Here is a 19,049-nt window from a genome sequence, read left to right as displayed (position 1 = left end):
TGAATGAAGAAAGATGATTTGATATATATCTACGGTAGAATATTACTCAGCCATGAAGAATGAAACCTTGCCATTTGCAGCAACATGAATGGATCTAGAGAATGTAATCCTGAGTGAAATAAGTTAGAGAAAGACAAATACCATGTAATTTCACACATAATGGAATTTAAGAAACAAAACAAAGAAAAAGGAGGGGAAAAAAATGGACTTTAATACAGAGAACAAACTAATGGCTACCAGAAGGAAGATGGATGTGAGTGAAATAGTTAAAGGGGATTAAGAGTACTTATCTTGATGATCCCTGACAAGTAGATAGAATTGTTGAATCACTATATCATACACCTGAAACGAATACAACATTGTATATTATGCTTCAAAAAATTAATGAAATAAAAACCAAAATACATAGAGTAGGGATATGATCCAAATAAGGATATAACAAAATTATTCCATTAGTTTTCTGCCAATGCTTAATTATATGATTAAATTTTATTTTATCACACACACAAAAAGATTACAAAGTAAACAGTAGACAAAGATTTACCAGGTACATGAGGACAATAAAGAAAGCAGAATTTATGATCCTGATGTGAAATAAAGTAGAAATAAAGCAAAAAAGCATTAAATGATGACACAGAGATGCTTTATAATCTAAAAGAGGTATTTTACAATGAGGATGTAACATTTGTTAATGTTTATACACTAGATATCACCGTAGCCATCTATAAAAATAGGAAACCACAGGAGATAAGGGGAGAAACAGATTGAAACACTACTAACAGAGGGTGTTGAACACATTACTCTTAACACAAGACAGTCAAGTAGACAAAACTAAAGAAAGATTGAAACGAGGTAATAAGGTTGATCTGTTAGATATATCCCAAACACTACACCTTGACAGTAGAAACTACCTTTTTTTCACATGCACATGGAAAAGTCAGAGAAACTGATAGAATATATTAGGTCTCATATCAGCAGGATTCATAATGGAAATATAACCAGTACTCTGATCTCTGCAGTAAAACTAGGAATTAGAAATGAAACAACAACAAAAATCTAGGACTTCTACCTGGAAATGTAAAAGCCTTATATTAACTCTTGGGTAAAAGAGAAACACTGAACAAATTTCTGAAAAATAATGAAAACATTATATACCCGAACCTATATTTTAGGAGTGATCAAAGGAAGATCCATAGACCTGAATACCTGTATCAAGAAAAAACAGAAGAGTGAAAACTACTGAATTATTAAATTTCTAACTTAAGAAGAAGAACAAAGTAAAACCAAAAAAAAGTGAAAGGAAGGCAGTGATAAAGATAAAAGCAAAGAGTGTTGAAGTAGAGAACAGAAAAGCAGATCAAATTAATAAATCTGGTTTTATTAAAAAAAATCAAAATAGACACATGGTTGACTGCTTTAATCACAAGAGAGTGAAGAGCATGCACATACAAAATAAGAAATGGCAAAAATGCCAATAGCTTGATATGGAGGAAATAGTAGAAAAACAAAAACAAAAACAATCCCTAATACTTTGTATGATTCTGTATATAAATTTGTATAAATTTGAAAATGAAACTGATGATTTCCTAGGAAAATACAGTATATCAAAAATGAATAAAGATAGAAAAAGTAAGCAGACATTTCCATAGAAGAAATGGACACAGTTACCAAGAAATGATCCCATAAAAAACTACCAGTCCTAGATGGTTTCACAGGTGAATTCATCTAAGTGTTGAGAGACCAAGTAGTCCCTGTGTGCTACTTATTGTTTCCATACATACCAGTTGGAGGAAATATTCCAAACTCTTACATGGGAAACATTGACTATAACCTTGGTCACTAACTCTGATAAAAGTAGCATATAAAAGAAAGTGCAGATTATAGTACTTAAGAAATTGAATGCAAAATCCTAAGTGAACAAGACTCTCCCCACTTTAAGAAAATAATACATGTTGACTGAGTGCAGCAATGATTATTTGGAAATCTACTTATTAACTTCATTAATAGGCTTAAACAGAAAATACATCATTTCCATATGTACTGAAAAAGTCTTTGATAAAATTTAATACTCCTAATAAAACTGAGAAATAAGAATGAGTAGATATTCTTAAAATGAAAAATATATATAGACCTCAATCCTAAACACAGCATCTTAACAGGGGGAACCCTAGAGTTATTCTCACTAAGGTCAGGAATGAGGCAATGGTGCCTAGTGTCTCCACTTCCATTTAATGTTATTCTGAAGTTATTACCTGCTACAATTAAAAAAGAGAAAGCAGGGGCGCCTGGGTGGTTCAGTGGGTTAAAGCCTCTGCCTTCGGCTCAGGTCATGATCCCAGCGTCTTGGGATCGGGCCCCGCATCGGGTTCTCTGCTCAGCAGGGAGCTTGCTTCCTCCCTCTCTCTGCCTGCCTCTCTGCCTGCTTGTGATTTCTCTGTCAAATAAATAAATAAAATGTTTAATAAATAAGTAAATAAATAAATAAAAACATAGAAATAAAAATTTTTTTAAAAAAAGAGAGAAAGCAGAAGCCTAAGACTTGAAAAGAAGAACTTTTTATTTGTAGATAAGGTAACAGTATACCTGGAAAAACCCAAAGAATCAGTGATGAAAGTAATTCCTACAGAAGAATTCATCCAGGCAGCAGGATATAAAGTTAATATGTATCTAGCTGTAGTCATATACACAAATAATAATCACTCTGAAGATGTAAATGACATTTTCTCTTCATTGTAAGAGGAAAAAAAATGGTGAAATATCTAGAAATAAACCTAACCAGAAATGTTAGAAATATGAATAAAGACAGTAAAACTCTCTTGAACAATAGATATTGCTTGTTCTTGGTTAGAAAGTCTCAACATCATTAAGGTCAGTTGTCTTTACATTATTTTATAAATTTAATGCAGTCCTAATAAAACAGCAAAAGTCTTTTTTTTTTTTTTTTAATACCAAAAGTCTTTACCATGGAGCCAGACAAGTTGATACTTAAATTTATTTGGAAAAATAAACATGCAGGCTTAGGACTCAGGGGTTTAGAGAGCGACTGTTAATGGGTTTCTTTTTGGGTGATGGAAAGGTTCTAAAATTAATTGTGGTTTTGGTTGTACGACTCTGAATATACCTAAAATCATTGGATTGTACACTTTAAATGGGTAAATTGTTATTTTAAAAAAGCATGCAAGAGTAGCTAAGAGTAGATTGAAAAAAAAGAGCTATGAGGTAGGTAAATGGGTGAGGGGTGGCAAGGGCCAAATAACCTGACCAGATACTAAAGCATAGTACACAGCCTCATTATTTATTTATTTATTTAAAAAAATTTTTAAAGATTTTATTTATTTATTTGGCAGAGATCACAAGTAGGTTAGAGAGGCAGGCAGAGAGAGTGAGAGGGAAGCAGGCTCCCTGCCGAGCAGAGAGCTCGATGTGGGACTCGATCCCAGGACCCTGAGATCATGACCTGAGCTGAAGACAGAGGCTTAAACCACTGAGCCACCCAGGTGCCCCACAACCTCACTATTTAAATAATGGGATAATGGTACATAACTAGACAGCCCAGTGAAACCAAATAGAAAGTTCATGGGTGCTTATAGAAATCTAGTCTATTATAAAAATGGCATCTCAAATCACTGGTATTTTTTAAAGGGGGTTGGAGAGGCCGAGGGAGAGGGATAGAGAGAATCTAAACATGCTGTGCATGGAACTGGACTCAGGCTTGACGAGGGGCTTGACCAGGGGCATAATGTCACAGCCCTGAGATCATGCATGACCTAAGCCCAAGTCAAGAATCTGGCGCTTAACTGACTGAGCCACACAGGCTCCCCTAGATGGCCCTTTTAATAAGTTGTTTTGGTATAACTGAATAGCCATTTGGCAACAGATAAAATTAGATCTGTTTCTCGTACCACACACAAGAATGGACTGACAAAGAAAAGTCAAAAGACAAATGATAGAAATATTTGTAAATTGGGAGAAATATATGTATTTACGGATAAAGGGCCAAAATACTCTAGAAATATGGGCAAGAGGTATGAGGAGATAACTCATCCCCCCAAAAGATAATTACCCTTAAACTTTTCAAAAGATGTTCAGCTTCATTCATAATAAGAGAAATGCAAATTAGAAAATTTCACTGAGATAACCAGTTTTCACACATCACATTGGTAAAAATTTAACAGCTTAATTAACACTCAGGCCCCGAGGCCCCAACTCTCCTACATTACTAGTGAAAGGCAGGATGATACAACCCCAGGTGGAGAGGGACTTGGCAGTATTTAATGAAATTTACATATGCATTTACCCTTCCACCCCAAAAGCAGTCCCACCTCTAGGAATTTACATTAATATTTTCTACAACAAAAAATAAAGATGCACCAAGTTGTTCATTGCTGAATAAATTGTAATTAGAAAATAGTGGAAACTCTCTATATGCCCCAACTTAGAAGCTTTATTGAATACCGTGGTTCATCTACATAACTGAGGACTATGTAGCTGTTAAAAATAATGAGGAAAATATCTATTAACTGATAGTGATTTCTAGGATATGTTTTTAAGAGAAAAGTAAAGTGCAAATGAATATATATATATTATGCTTCATTTTGTGTAAAAAGGGAAGATTAAGAAAACATGTGTCTGTTTATCTTCACAAAGAGAAATTTATCTTCACAAACAGAGAACACTGAAATTAGTTATCCAGAATGCTTGAAAGGGGAGGAAAAATAGAGTAAAAGGAATATGGGAGGAAATGACATTTAGGAAAGAGTATACTTTCTATATACTTTTGACTTCTGAAAAAATGTTAACTGTCTGCATATTCAAAAATTAAAATAAACCAACAAGAATTGAAAGAGGGGAAATGACCAAAACTGAAAGCAAGGAAAGGTAGATCACATAAGATATGTTTGAATATATACCCCCAGGTATGGGGAGAGTTGGGAGAGAATTGCAGATAAATCCTAAACTCTTTTTTCTAGATTTGTTTTTTTTGTAGTGGTGTTGGGTAAGCAATTCTGAAACTTTTAGGTGGATCATTTTTTGAGCAAATGAGTAATTAAATGTGTTGGTGTTGTTGGAAGCCAGAATTCTCATTGTGGAAGTGAGATACAAACATGGAATTGAAGAAAGAAAGGAAGACCAGATGGCAGTGCATTGGAATTGGTGGTATTGGTGTAGACCCATAGGTTTCTAAAGTATGGATAGATATGTGGGTATGTCCATATGCATATATATATTTTCTCGCTTTTTTCTGAAGGAGTCTAGAAGAAGTGACATCTCAGTAGCAGTGAACACACACACATATACATATATATTGATTTCTAGAATATTCCTCATTAAAAGCAACCAAGCTTTCCTCAGTGAAATAGCTGATTTCAGAGTTGGGACAAGGAAGGTATGAGTGTGGAACATTCTATGTTGCCAGGAAATAAGGAACTCCTTAAAAAAAGGGGCATAACATAAGGAGGTAGTTTGAAGGGATTCTTATTCACCAAATCTGGACAGTTTGAATGGCAAATAACTAAGGAAGAAATGAACTATAAATGACTGGGAAAAAATTGGAACCCTTGGGTCCACATTGACAATTTGCAGATAAAAAAATGGGAGAGATTGGAGGCGTTTCAGCTCAAAGATGACCGATAAATATGGAGGATATACTGGAGTAGGAAACTCTTCATTTTACGACCATACTCATAGGAAAGATTGGTTCATGTGAAAATCATCAGAAGATGTCTAGGTGGAAATTTGGGTGAAGGGTATCATAGTTGCATGGTTTTAAAGTGTCTCTCCAAGACAATTGGAAAATTGCAAGGAAATAATAATGTGTAGTAGAGAAATGGGGCAATACCTTGAGTGGATGTTCAAAGCTAATATTACTAATAAAGGGTAGATGCAGATTGTCTGCATCGAGATGTGATACTCTGAAGGATCAAGAGTACTTATGCACTGACCCATGAGTGCATATTCTGCATCTAAACACGAGGAAGCATTAGGTAAACCCAAAATGAGAAACCTTCTGTTCTAAAAAAGAGCTGGAAAAATAAAATCCACAGCACACAACTCTTAAGAGTATATTAAAGGGACACAGGTACCAATCGAAACATTACCCAATGGCCAATATTAGAGCAATTGGAGCAGCAAAATAAAGTACTGTTGGACTGTAACTCAAATAAAATAAACATCCTTGAGTCTGTAGTATTACAAATAAATGATAGAACAAATTGGCGAGAAGAGACAAATCTATGCAGAAGAACTTCAAACCTGCTTTGCCCATGAGATGGAACAGAACTCCCCATTGTGTAAGCATGTACCGTGCATAGTAACTTCCTTCCAAAGAGTGCAGTATGCAAATTGGAGAAAATGAGTAACTTCACAGTACAGAAACCTGACAAATACTGTCTTAGCCAGGTAAGCAAGTTTAGCAACAAGGGTAAGTCAATACTGATGAGTTTCATGTACTCTTGGTAAGAGGTGATGAAAAGAGTACTTTACAACTCTCTCATCTTTCTCCCAAATTTCCCTAACCCCATTTTGATCATGAGAAAGACATTACATAAGTTCCAGTGGAGGTACTTTTTACAAAATACTTGACTAAAATTCCTTACAACTGTCAAGGTCAGGGGCACCTGGGTGGCTTAGTTGGTTAAGCACTTGAATCTTGGTTTTAGCTCAGGTCATGATCTCAGGGTCCCTGTGTTGAGCTCCACACTCACTTTTTCTCTCTCTTAAATAAATGAATAAATAAAATCTTAAAAAAAAACTGTCAAGATCAGTAAACACAAAGAAAGTCTATGAAAGTGTCACATGTGAGGGGAGCCTAGAAATATGACTACTAAATATAATGTGGTATCCTGGATGGACTCCTGGAATAGGAAAAGGACGTTAAATAAAAACTGAGGAGATTGAATATACGGATATTGACAGGATGATTCATCATAGCAAAAAAGTGAAACTGGGGCACCTGGGTGGCTCAGTGGGTTAAGCCTCTGCCTTCGGCTCAGGTCATGATTCCAGAGTCCTGGGATTGAACTCCACATCGGGCTCTCTGCTCAGTGGGGAGCCTACTTCCTCCTCTCTCTCTGCCTGCTTCTCTGCCTACTTGTGATCTCTGTCTGTCCAAAAAAAAAAGTGAAACCAAGCTAAATACCAATCAACTGATGAATGGATAAGTAAAGTATAGCACATTCATGCAATAAAATATTATTAAGCCATTAAAATGAATGAAGTTCTGATACCTGGTTATAACACAAATGAACCTTAAAAGTTTATGTTAAATGAAAGAAACCGGAACAAGGAGGCAACATGTTACATGATGCCATTTGTATGAAATACAAGAATAGGCAAATTCATGAAGACAGAAAGTTAGTTTAGTAGTTACCAGAGGCTAGGAGGTGGAAGAAATGAGGTAGTAACTGCTCTTGGGTAATGGGTTTCTTTTTGGTGTGATTAAAATATTGGTGATTAAATAATGTGATGTTGTATAACTTGTAAGTATGCTAAAGACTACTGAAGTATACATTTTAAAGTGGTGAATTTTATGGTATATAAATTGTATCTAAATTTTTTTAAATTAAGGAAATATGAATAAGGCACAGCATTCAGTTAGTCAGAAAGGGGAGAGGAGGGCAGTGTACTCAAAATGTCCATGTTAGAATAGACTGGAAAACTTCCAGATTTGTTGTGATTAAAGAGGTATGAAAACTAAAAGCGGTATATGATCTTTAACTAGATCCTGTATGGTGGTAGGAAAAGGTTATAAAAGTCATTATTTGGTCTGTTGATGAAATTGTAGTAAGGATAGGCTAGATTAAAAGTATTTGATCGGTGTTAAAGGCAGTTTATATAATCACAATAGTTTGTCTTTTGATTATAGAAGAAAACATTTTTTAAAATTATTTTTATTAACACATAATGTATTATTTGCCCCAGGGGTAGAAGAAAACATTCTTAATTTCAGGAAATAACACACTGAGATCTTTGGAGGTAAAGGGACATGATGTATGTAACTTGCTCTCTCATTATTCAGAAAAAAAATATGTGTGTGTATAATTTGTATGCACATACAGAGGAAAGAGATGGGTGTGATTAAATGAGCTGAAAGGTGAGTCTAGGCAAAGGGTGTAAATATATTTTGTATTCTTGCAAATTTGTTTTGCTGTAAGCTAAGGAAAGCCGAAGTTGAATAGTGTTAACAGAGATGTACAGCATTGGGAACAATTATTATTCTAGATAAGGATGTAAATCTTTTGGAACACTTTGCAAAATAATTTGGAATATGATTTCAATTAAAAAAATCATTTGGCATTATCTTGTATATATCCAATTCTGTTTTTAGGTATATGCCCTCAAGAAATTCCTCTACATGTACACTAAGGAACATACCCAGTAATATAACGGGACCTTATTTGTAATAGCCAAAAATGGGGGGGGCTGTCCATCAGTGGAGGAGCATTTTAATGAATGAAAATGAATAAACTACAGTATGTATCAACATATTCATCTCAAAAACAATGCTGTATACAAGTCGCTGAGGATCAGAACCAGAAACATTCTGTTTATACAAAGATTCGACCCAGACCAAACTAAGCAATACATTGTTTGGGGCTACACACATATGTGAGAAAACTATGTAGACAAGCAAAAGAATGATTAGTAGTTACTTATTGATGGTGGGGTGTATGCGGAGGGGAGACTTGATCAGGGAGGTACACAGGGATTTGGAAAGTCCTGGTGATATTCTTTTTCTTAAGCTGGTTGGTGGTGTGTAAACAAGTGTTCATGTTATCTTTAGGCTATGTATTAGTACTCCGGTATGTATATTTCTTAATTTAAAAAAATTTTCAAACCACACAGAATTCTCCAAGCCAAAAAGTAAAGGTTATAAGTCATTAAATGAAGAAAGCAAGTTATAAAATAGTATGTATACTGTAGGGTTTTTTTTTTTTTTTTTAAGATTTTATTTATTTATTTGATGGAGAGAGACACAGCAAGAGAGGGAACACAATCAGGGGTAGTGGGAGAGGGAGAGGCAGGCTTCCCGTTGAGCAGGGAGCCCGAAGTGGGTCTTGATCCCAGGACCCTGGGACCATGACCTGAGCCAAAGGCAGACACTTAACGACTAAGCCACCCTGGTGCCCCTATAGTATAGTTTTTTGTTAAGAAATTGAATATGCTTCTATCTTTGTGTTTAAATGGACATTGAAGTAAGTCTGAGAAGATAAACACAAAAATGTGTTGCTTCTTAGGAAATAGGATTTCTGGAGATCTTTTGCATTATACTTCTGTGAATGTATGTATGTATGTATTCATTCATTCATTCCTGAAATCTGTGAGCATTTATCATCCAGGTTCATGTTATGAGATTAGATTTCTTTTGTCCTTATTGCTGTTGAATAAGGAGCTTAAAGGTAGGGTCCATGTATTATACACAACTTCTCTGTATTTTTTTAATTAGAACAGTAATAAAACAATTTCCATTTTGGAAAAACAATAAACCAAAATATTAGTCGAAGGTCTCAATGTTTAGAAATGTTTAGTGAGTAAAGCAGGTTACAAAACAGTATTTTACATACCTAATACTAGTTCACCTAATATGTGTATTCAGTGTCTTAAAAAATCCTGGAAGGAGAATGTTCCACCATTAACAATTGTTACTCTAGGTGGTATACTTTACAGAAGGTTTTTATTTTCTTTGTATTTTCCTAATTTGCACATATTACATATTGGAAAGAAGGAAAAAAAATGGCATATTCATCACTATAAAATACTAAAGTCCTTATTAATTTTCAGTAATGTTATACTTAGCCATTGTGGGTAGTAGCTACTTAACTGGATGAGTAGGGCAAGGTACTAAGAGAAGAGAGAGAGCTCTCCTCAACTCTTGTTATAGATGTGAGTTCAGAGAGGCACTGAATTTTTTTCTTCTTTCATAAGTGGCTGTTTTATTCTTTGATAGCTACATTGATCATTCGTGTATCTTTATGCCTCCTTCAGGTGCTGCACTATCTGGCAGTACAGAAACCTGCAGACCTTGCTCGGCACCTGTTACCTTGTGTAATTCATGCAGCTGTACTCAAGGTAAAGGAAGAAGGTAAATATCTTATTTGATTAGTCATTAGTTCATTTCCAAAATGGAAGTGTATTTTCCCTGGCTTAATAATGGTTTTGATCTTCTTAAAAATAGAAAATCTGGAAAACATTTCTTCAGTTAAGAAGATTATAAAGCAGATAATAACCCATTCCAGTAAAGTTTTGCACTTCCCCAATCCAGAAGACAAGAAATTGGAAGTAAGTTTGCTGTGGTATCAGGATCTTGCCAAGTGTTCTCCCGGCTGGCAGTGATTATTTTGAAGATAAATTTTTAAAGGCTGCTTTTTTCCCCCTCCTGTTTTCCAATGTATGTCTCTCCCTTTTCCACTGTTAGGAAATCATCCATCAAATTACTAATGTAGAAGCTATAATTGCCAGAGCCCGCTCACTGAAAGCCAAGTTTGGAACTGAGAAATGTGAACAAGAGGAGGAAAAAGAAGATCTTGAAAGGTAATTGATATTTGAGTACCTTTTGTCTGTAGGAAAAGCCACCACTCTCTTTAGAACATTTTAAGAGAATATTTCAATTCTTTTGTGGTACCCTATATTATTTGTAACAAGCATCAGCTAGAGACAGAAAAATATTTAATTATCATAGACTGTGACCTCTCCTGTATTTCTGGGTATTTCTGAGGCATTTCCATTCCTTCCACATTTAGAAACAAGTCTACCGGGTCTTTTTTTCTAGTATGTCCTTGTTTGCTCTTGGAGATGTCCCTGCAGTTTCCTGTGGAAAAGCTAGTCACTCTTTGTTACTTGAAATGCCCCAGAGCTTTGCTTTCTCTCTTTGCTTAGCTCTCACTGTTCCTTTACCACAGACTGAGGTGTTCTGAAATTGTATTTCTGCTCAGTATTCCTAGTTATTTATTTAACTTTAAACAAGATTTTTGAAAGCAAAGGTGCATATCCTGTGCACCTTGTGATCATGTTTTGAAAGGGTGACCAGATGGCCTCTCCAGGATGATACAGATGACCGGGTCAATCTTCTCCTCCTGAGAGAGACTTGGCACCATTACCTGTCAGTATGAGTCCCTTTCCATTTTTGCCTGTGGTACTTGAAAGAACAATATTATTTTAATTGCGATAAAGTGTTTCCAAATTTGTTATTTCAACAACTTGAATTTATCATAACTTTAAATTCTTCATCACCCTTTTCAGAAATGAAGTGGCATTATTGATGCTAACTAATTAAGATAATACGATCAAGGCATGTGCAATAGCTCTTAACAAGTTCTTATTAGAATTTTAATCTCGTGTTGAGAGTAATTTTCTCCTAGCCTTCTTTGCTCTTGAAAACTCCTTCCTTTTTAAATGAGAAGAATAAGCAGTAATCAAGGGAATTGTTTCTAAAATAGCAGTATGAATTAGTGGTGCAGGAATGGTGCCTTTGATGCTGATAGCTCCACATACGTTCTCTGTGACTTGGAGGTGTAGTGTTTCCAGCACATAGTGGCACAGTTGAGGCTTTGCCAAGCAAAATGTGTATTCTAAGCACATATGCATGCACGCACACATATACACCCACTTTAAAAGAACAAAAGTGAGAGATATGGATGATTGCTTTGCTGTATATGTATGAGTTGGTTTCTGTTGTCCAAAAATACTGTTTGTTTTGTTTTTAAGATTTTATTTATTCACTTACTTTAGAGAGCACAAGCATGAACGGGGGTGGGGGGTTGAGGCAAAGAATCTCAAGCAGACTCCACACACAGGGTGGAGCCCAGTGTGGGGTTGGATCTTATGACCCTGAGATCATGACTTAAGCATCCAAGAGTTGGATGCTTAACTGAGCCACTCAGGCACCCCCTCCAAAATAATTGTATTAATCTTTTATTTACAGTAGTATTTTCTAAGCTTCTAGTCTCAAGGAAATAGACTCTGTATTTCTTTTTACCCTTTGACAGAGGTTTTATTTAGCTTTGTTTTTTAGATTTATTTACATAGAGAGGGGTGCGAGAGTAGTGTAGGGGCAGAGAGAGAACATATCCAAGCAGATTCCCACTGAATGCAGACTCCGACACAGGGCTTGATCTCATGACTCTAAAGTCATGACTTGAGCTGAAATCAGGAGTCTGACGCTTAATCAACTGAGCCACCCAGCCACCCCCAGAGATGAGTTTTTAAAAAATTTTATGAAAACAGTTGAAAGGCAGTAAGATTGTCACTTGAGTCTATTTTATATCCAAATGTCTTTTATAAAAGTTCCACTTAAAAAAGTTCCGCTTGGGATGCCTGGGTGGCTCAGTGGGTTAAGTCGCTGCCTTCGGCTCAGGTCATGAACTCAGGGTCCTGGGATTGAGCCCCGCATCCAGCTCTCTGCTCGGCGGGGAGCCTGCTTCCTCCTCTCTCTCTCTGCCTGCCTCTCTGCCTGCTTGTGATCTCTGTCTGTCAAATAAATAAATAAAATCTTAAAAAAAAAAAAAAAAAGTTCCACTCTGGCCTTAGTGGGTTTAGCCAGTATCACTTTGAGAGTTTGTCTACAAAATTAATCCGGGAGGACTGACACAATGTGAACTGAGCAGCAGCTCGCTTTCTGTGCTTTCATTACTTCTTTCCCCTAGGTTTGTGAGTTGCCTTTTGGAGCAGCCTGAAGTGTTAGTCACGGGTGCAGGAAGAGGACATGCTGGCAAAATCATTCACAAGCTGTTTGTGAATGCTCAGAGGGTATGCGAATTTCCTTATTGACTGATCGTGATCTCTCCAGACCTCTACTCAGTAAGATGCTGTTTTGATTCCCTCACTTGGCTGATTATGCAGCTGTTGAGTATATGTCTAGGCATTGGGTTTGAACATAAAAAAAAAAAAAAAAAAAAGACTTTCAACAGTGACTTTTGAGTCTTTGAAATCCATTTGCTTTCTTACATGTTTAAGTAATATAATAAGTATATTTTAGGATATAAATTTCCAAAGTTAGAAGGTTCTGAAATCCATTGTTACAGAATCTAATAGGGACTCAGTTAGCAGTGGCCACCAGTGCTGTGTGGTAGGAAAAAATGTTGACTGCTTTCAGTTTAGAATAGAGTTCAGTTTTACCAATTTTAAACTCCATATACTACAAATGGATTCATATTTTCACTTGTGAGGTTAGTATATCTGTTTTTGTCATGGTGAATTGATCTAAGGAAGAGCAAGATTTCAGATGTTTAGGACTATGGAAACAAGCCTTCGCAAAGAAAGCAAGCCCAGGTTGAAAAATTATCTTTGCTATTACCTCTACTACTGAAAGTAAAGGTTCAAAAGATGTGTAGTACTTTCTGACATTCTGAAATTCTTAAAATTTGAATTTTTATGAAGGTGATGCTCGTCACACTTTGTGTGGGTGCTCTCTGTACTGATCTTGTTTACTGGTTAAGAGGATTTTCATGTCAGGGCTCATTATTATGAGAGATTATGATAAAAATATTATAGAGTATACTACACATAGTCTCTGACTTAAAATAATTTGACTTAGGATTTTCAACTTAATGATGGAGAAAAAAATATGTACTCAGTAGAAATCATACTTTGAATTTGGGATTTTGTTCTTTTTCTGAGCTAGTGGTGTATGCAGCATAATCCTCTCATGATACTGGGCAGGGACAGTGGCAGATCCCTGTCAGCTATGAGATCCCGAGGGCAGACAGCCAACATACTTAAGACTACTTGACCCAGACACTGTTCTGTTTCTCACTGTCAGCATGATATTAATAAATTATATGAGATAGTCAATACTTTATTAGAAAATAAGCTTTATGTCAGATGATTTGGCCCAACTGTAGGCTTCAATGAGTGTTCTGAGCTCAGATAAGGTAAGCTAGGCTGAGCTATGATGTTTGGTAGGTGAGGTGTAGTAAATATATTTTTGACTTAGGATATTTTCAACTTAGAATGGGTTTATTGGCATGTAACACAATTGTAAGTCAAGGAAGATATATAAGTACAAAAGCGCCCTTTACCTGGAACTGTGATGACTCTAGAATGACCCACTTTTGAAAGTATAATTCTCAGAATCAAATAAGAATTTTCATGGGTTTACATACAAAATAAAAACTGTATAATCTTTGAGTCTGTCTGGAGTGTATCTACTTAATATATTCAGTTTCATAGTCAAATGTACTGACCTGAATTTTTAGCAAGAATTGAAACCTGCAATTATTTATGGGATTGTTCCCCAACTTTAAGAATTTCAAGTTAAAAACCATGTATTTTATTTCCTTATAAATTAGAGTTCTAGAAAACAGATGCTTACTTTGATTTGTTTTTGTCTTTGGCATGAAATCAGGAGCTAAGTTTGTTTTTTGCATCCTATATCTTTCACTAGCTTACTAGCCAAAAGTTAACTACCGCATTTCCTTGTCACCACCAATATGAATTTTCCTCCTGTTGCCGGTATTCTTTCCTCTGTCCTTACTTTAAAAAGCTTGTGTGTTAAGAGGACCTGAAATCTAAGGCATTTTTATTTTTATTTTTTAAAAGATTTTAGGCATTTTTATTTTTAATGCTGAGAGTATTACTTGTAAATATTTAAGCAAAATTATTTTTCCCAGAGTGGCAATAACTTCCCCCTCCTACCCACCCCCCCACCCAAGTAATATCGGTAAAGGCTCATTGTAAAACATAGGATAATACAGAAAATTATAAAGGAAAATTTAATCACATTAATCTCACTACCCTCTGATGATCACCATCAGCATTTGACATGCAGTATATGTAAATACATGTATATTTTACAAAAATAGGATTATATTCTGTGATTTACTTTGTTATTCTTGTTTTCCTCTTAATTATCTTGTTACATTAATAAATACAGGAGTGTATTATCTTTTCAGTGGCCTTGTATAGCTAGTACCCTTTAAGGGATGAAATTGCACGTTTTTCCTGCATTACGTAATTATAAAAAATTTCAAACTTTCAAACCTTGTAGGGAATGTTTTTAGGGAATTGGTAGACTTTAATCCATGTAACAAGCACCTGGTTGGTACGTTTTTTAACTCAGACCTTAAATATCTGCTTGATGTAAACCATTAAAGTAATTAACTGACATTTTATATCAATTTTACTGATCAAGATTTTCACTTTATTAGAAGGTAATGAAATTTTAGTGAGAATTTTGTATACCATACAGCAGTTTTATGTATTTAGAACTCTTTGCTTAAAATTACACATTTTAATAAACTTCATCATGATTACATGTGTCAGTAGTGTATTCCACTGGAATTCAGCAAATAAACCACAGATTGGATTTTGCTTCAGTTTTATCAGTTTTGCCCATTAAATGACTGTACGTTGCCTGTTGAACCATCAGATGCATGAGAAGTAGGATATGTCTGCTCAATTTAACAGCTAGGTGTGTTTTATGTGGTGTGTGTTTGTCTTGATATTCTTTTGATAGGATCCTGTTCCTTAATGTAGTGCATGCTGTCTTTGAAATGATCTTGAAATCTCGTCTAGCTCTTTTTAAACCATCTTGCTTGTTTCCTTTTCATCACTATTTCTTTTCTCACCTTTTCTCAAGCTGACTGAATCTTCTGATGAGGTAACAAAATAGCCTTTGTCCCTCATAGTTCCTTGTTCCTTCCCATCCCTCTAATTTCATAAGGTCATTAAGACTAACCACCTCTTTAACAGTCTGGATTTGGCACACTTTTCATGCTGATGTTTAGTATAACATGATTTCACATTTCCATTGCCAAGACAGTACTTTATTATTTTTTTTCAATCAATGGTATTGTGAAAGGAATCTAATAATCAGAGAAATGAAAGAAGTATCAAGGGTAAAATGAAGGCTCTAGTTGTATGTTTTTTATGCAGTTTTAATGCAAAAAATAGATGCCTTTAATATTGAAAACATCTCTTTTGTGGCCATTGCTACATTACATGGACTTCTGTCATTTCTGTATCACCTTAGCCACTCAGCAAACAAAACCAGTGTCCCCAGTTTTAATTTGGCAAATGAACTTTAAAAAGAAATGAAAGAGTGGAGATAAAAAAACATCTCTCCAGACTCTGGGGGAGAAGCAGCTCCTTACTGGACTGAGGACGTTAGATTTGAACTTGGGTTGTTGCTAGAAGAAATGTGTAGAAACCACTGCTACATTTTCCCTCTTCTTCAGATGTTGGAATATGGCCCTCACTTTTCAAAGCAGATTGCCTGGCAGTCATTATCTCTTTTGTCTCTGTCACCAATTTATGTGTAATCTCTGGCTGCTCATGCAATGTTTCAAGCTTCTTGCTTTTTCCGTGTTGTTTTCTGTGTAATCATAACATGGCTGACTGCATTACTGAGTAATGTAGAACATTTTTTAAATATATTTGTCATGTTTATTCATCTGTCCTTCAAAATGGTCTAAGTTTTAGCATTGGACTTGCTCTTGAATTTAGCATTTGATTCTGTTCAAGGCTGCAGCCATGGCTCCACCAGAGGAGGAACTGAAGAGAATGGGCTCTCCAGAAGAGAGAAGGCAGAACTCCGTGTCAGACTTCCCACCTCCTGCTGGCCGGGAACTCATTTTGCGCACCACTGTGCCACGCCCGGCTCCATACTCCCGAGCTCTGCCTCAGCGCATGTACAGTGTTCTCACCAAAGAGGATTTCAGACTTGCAGGTGCCTTTTCATCAGATACTTCCTTCTTCTAATTCTTCTAGAGCCACCTCATTTATGGCTTTAGAGACCATGCTGACCCCTTCTGAGGGAAGAAGGTTGTGCCAGTCAGAACTCGAGAGGCCACGAAGAGGACCTGTCTAGTCCAGTGATCAGGAATCATACCAGCATCTGAAAGACTTTCCAGCACCATGCTTGAGCTCTGTTGTATCTTGGTTGGGTCAGAGAGAATGGGCTTGAGCTGTTGAAAGATTTGTTCCCCAAAGAAATGACCCTTATTTGACCAGGGGTCAGGGGTAGGTTGTAGGGAGATGTGCAGGGACCAGAAAAACAGCAGGAGCTCTCTGTACTCACTCCAGTGGGATCTTGCTCATTTATTCTTTCCTGTGACTATCCCTTAGGCTATGGCCTTGCATTCATAGTCTGTGTAAACACACTTGTTGCATTTGTTAGTATCAGGTATACAAAACAGAGTTATCTGTTAATTGAGATTTCTAGATATTTTGGTGGTATCTTCTCTTCCCAGAATCTGTGTTTTTGAAATACTAAATGACATTCTGCTTATTCAATCATCTAGTGGCCATCTTGGTTGTACTAATTAACTTTTGATTAGTATTTTGAATATTCTAGGAGAAGACTTGGAATTTCATATAGTTTATGTGTTTTTCCATGTAACTATGATCTAAGTGTAAACTATATATTAAATGTCACTGCAAATTAGTTTTGTATTTTATCTCGTAAGGTTTGTTTCTCTTGTTTTGTTTTTTGTTGCCTGTAAGATATCAACCTACAAACTTCTCTTCTGCTGTACAGCATGCATTCCCTTTTTTGCAATTGCTGGCTAGATACTATATTTAATGGAGTAGCGATGAGCACATGCTACAGATAGAGCTTTTGGAACATAGAGATTATCATGCATTTAGTATAATTTGGTGTGTGTGCTAATGTAGTGAATACAAGATTATTTCAGTGAACTATTTTGCTTTGTGTCTCAGTTAAAACGAAAATAATTGATGTGGATATATAGCACCCAGCATAAGGATAATAGCAGCATATTTCTAGTTATGTGGTGATCAAGATTATTAAGTCTGTGTTGCTGTATGGCCTCTGTTCAGTAATCTGAAATCTATTTTTAGGCCTAAAATTCTCATTTTAATCCAAAGCAAAAAATGGTTATACTGAAGCATAGACCTTGCTATGTAATTTAAAGAATTAATAGAGCTGTGTAAAACCCTATTATATTATTTTTGTAAAAAAAAACAACAACTGTGTGTGTACATATATATGTATATATGCACATATATATGTTTATAAGTATATATGAAGTAGGAGAGGCCCTGGTTGGTGACCTCTCAGCCTTCACAGTGCTTTTCTCTGAGATGCTGGACTTGATTGCTGCTGGCAAACCACGCAGATGCAGGCTTGAGTACTGAGTGCTGTACCAGGTAGAAAATGTATCTTTCAAGGACAGGATTTGTTTGCTTTCCAATGAGGAAGGTAATAGCAAAGAAACATTTTTCAAAGAGAAGTTGAACTTTAAAATGGCACTGTGAACCTAATAAAAAGGAAAGTCTTGCTTTCTCTGACTTCTCTCTCCTCTGTCACTTTAGTCTTATTTCAGTTAGTTTAATGCTGTCTCACGTCTTCCTAAATATTTGCAGCCTGCTGAGTCTGGCAGGGGTCTCAAGTACACTCTTGGTGCCTTTTTTCTTAGTGGCAGTTACCCCAGTTTACTTTTATTATAGTTATGTGTTGGTTTATTTCATAGATATTTTTAAGTACCTACTTTATAGCAGGTGCTGTACTAGGTAGTAAAGATGAAACAGACACCAGAACACTCCTTCCTTTTCAGTGACCTTTCTGTCATGTAGGGAGGGTTCATGTTACATTGCAATAAAATGGAGAGTACAGTCAACTCATCTGAATGAATTGGAAGTCCAACATTTATTGTATAAATGCATTCATTCATTCAGTGGCAACAGAGAGTAATACATGCGATATTAGTGAAGAGAGTAATGTGTGTAATAATAAGGTGTGATGAGAGAGGTTTTTCACTCAGGCTTTAGGGATCAGGGAAATCTTTTTTAGAGGTAACTTCTAGATTGAGACCAGAAGATGAGTAGGAGCTGATAAAGAGTTGGGAAGTATGGTAAGTTGCTGTTAAAGAACTACATCCTGTACACTTGCTGATAATTTATTGTGCTTTTGTTGCTGCTCCCATGAAGTGGGGTTTACTTTGTATATTTGGACATTACTTGTCTTCCAATCTGGACTTAGCCATACCTCTTCAGTCACTGTAGTATTAGCAAGTGTGACATAGGCGGAGACTTGAAAAGTACTGCAACTTGGGGCTTGCCCTCTCTTCCTCTGGGAACCCTGAGATGTGCGG

At 36.0% G+C, this 19,049-nt stretch overlaps 1 protein-coding gene across 4 annotated transcripts in view; it reads left to right on the top strand.

The window, feature by feature from the left end:
* The window catches only part of RAB3GAP1 (RAB3 GTPase activating protein catalytic subunit 1), a 113,805-nt gene extending 95,549 nt beyond the window's left edge, over positions 1-18,256 (top strand). For 2 of the 4 annotated variants that reach the window (XM_032856172.1, XM_032856170.1), the window contains 6 exons: positions 9,985-10,081; positions 10,175-10,278; positions 10,415-10,530; positions 12,642-12,744; positions 15,575-15,595; positions 16,459-18,256. In XM_032856172.1, coding sequence (XP_032712063.1) covers positions 9,985-10,081; positions 10,175-10,278; positions 10,415-10,530; positions 12,642-12,744; positions 15,575-15,595; positions 16,459-16,695 — 678 coding nt within the window. In that variant the 3' untranslated portion in view covers positions 16,696-18,256. Of the gene's footprint in view, positions 1-9,984; positions 10,082-10,174; positions 10,279-10,414; positions 10,531-11,238; positions 11,665-12,641; positions 12,745-15,574; positions 15,596-16,458 lie in introns of those variants that run through there. The other 2 variants (XM_032856171.1, XM_032856173.1) reach the window with 2 other exon arrangements.
* Positions 18,257-19,049: the final 793 nt, after the last annotated feature.

The sequence above is a fragment of the Lontra canadensis genome, unplaced genomic scaffold, assembly GCF_010015895.1.
Source record: "Lontra canadensis isolate GAN:19392208 unplaced genomic scaffold, GSC_riverotter_1.0 scaffold11, whole genome shotgun sequence".
NCBI classification, from domain to species: Eukaryota; Metazoa; Chordata; class Mammalia; order Carnivora; family Mustelidae; genus Lontra; species Lontra canadensis.
The sequence above is the reverse complement of the archived record's forward strand: the minus strand, read 5'-3'. Positions and strand labels throughout refer to the sequence as shown.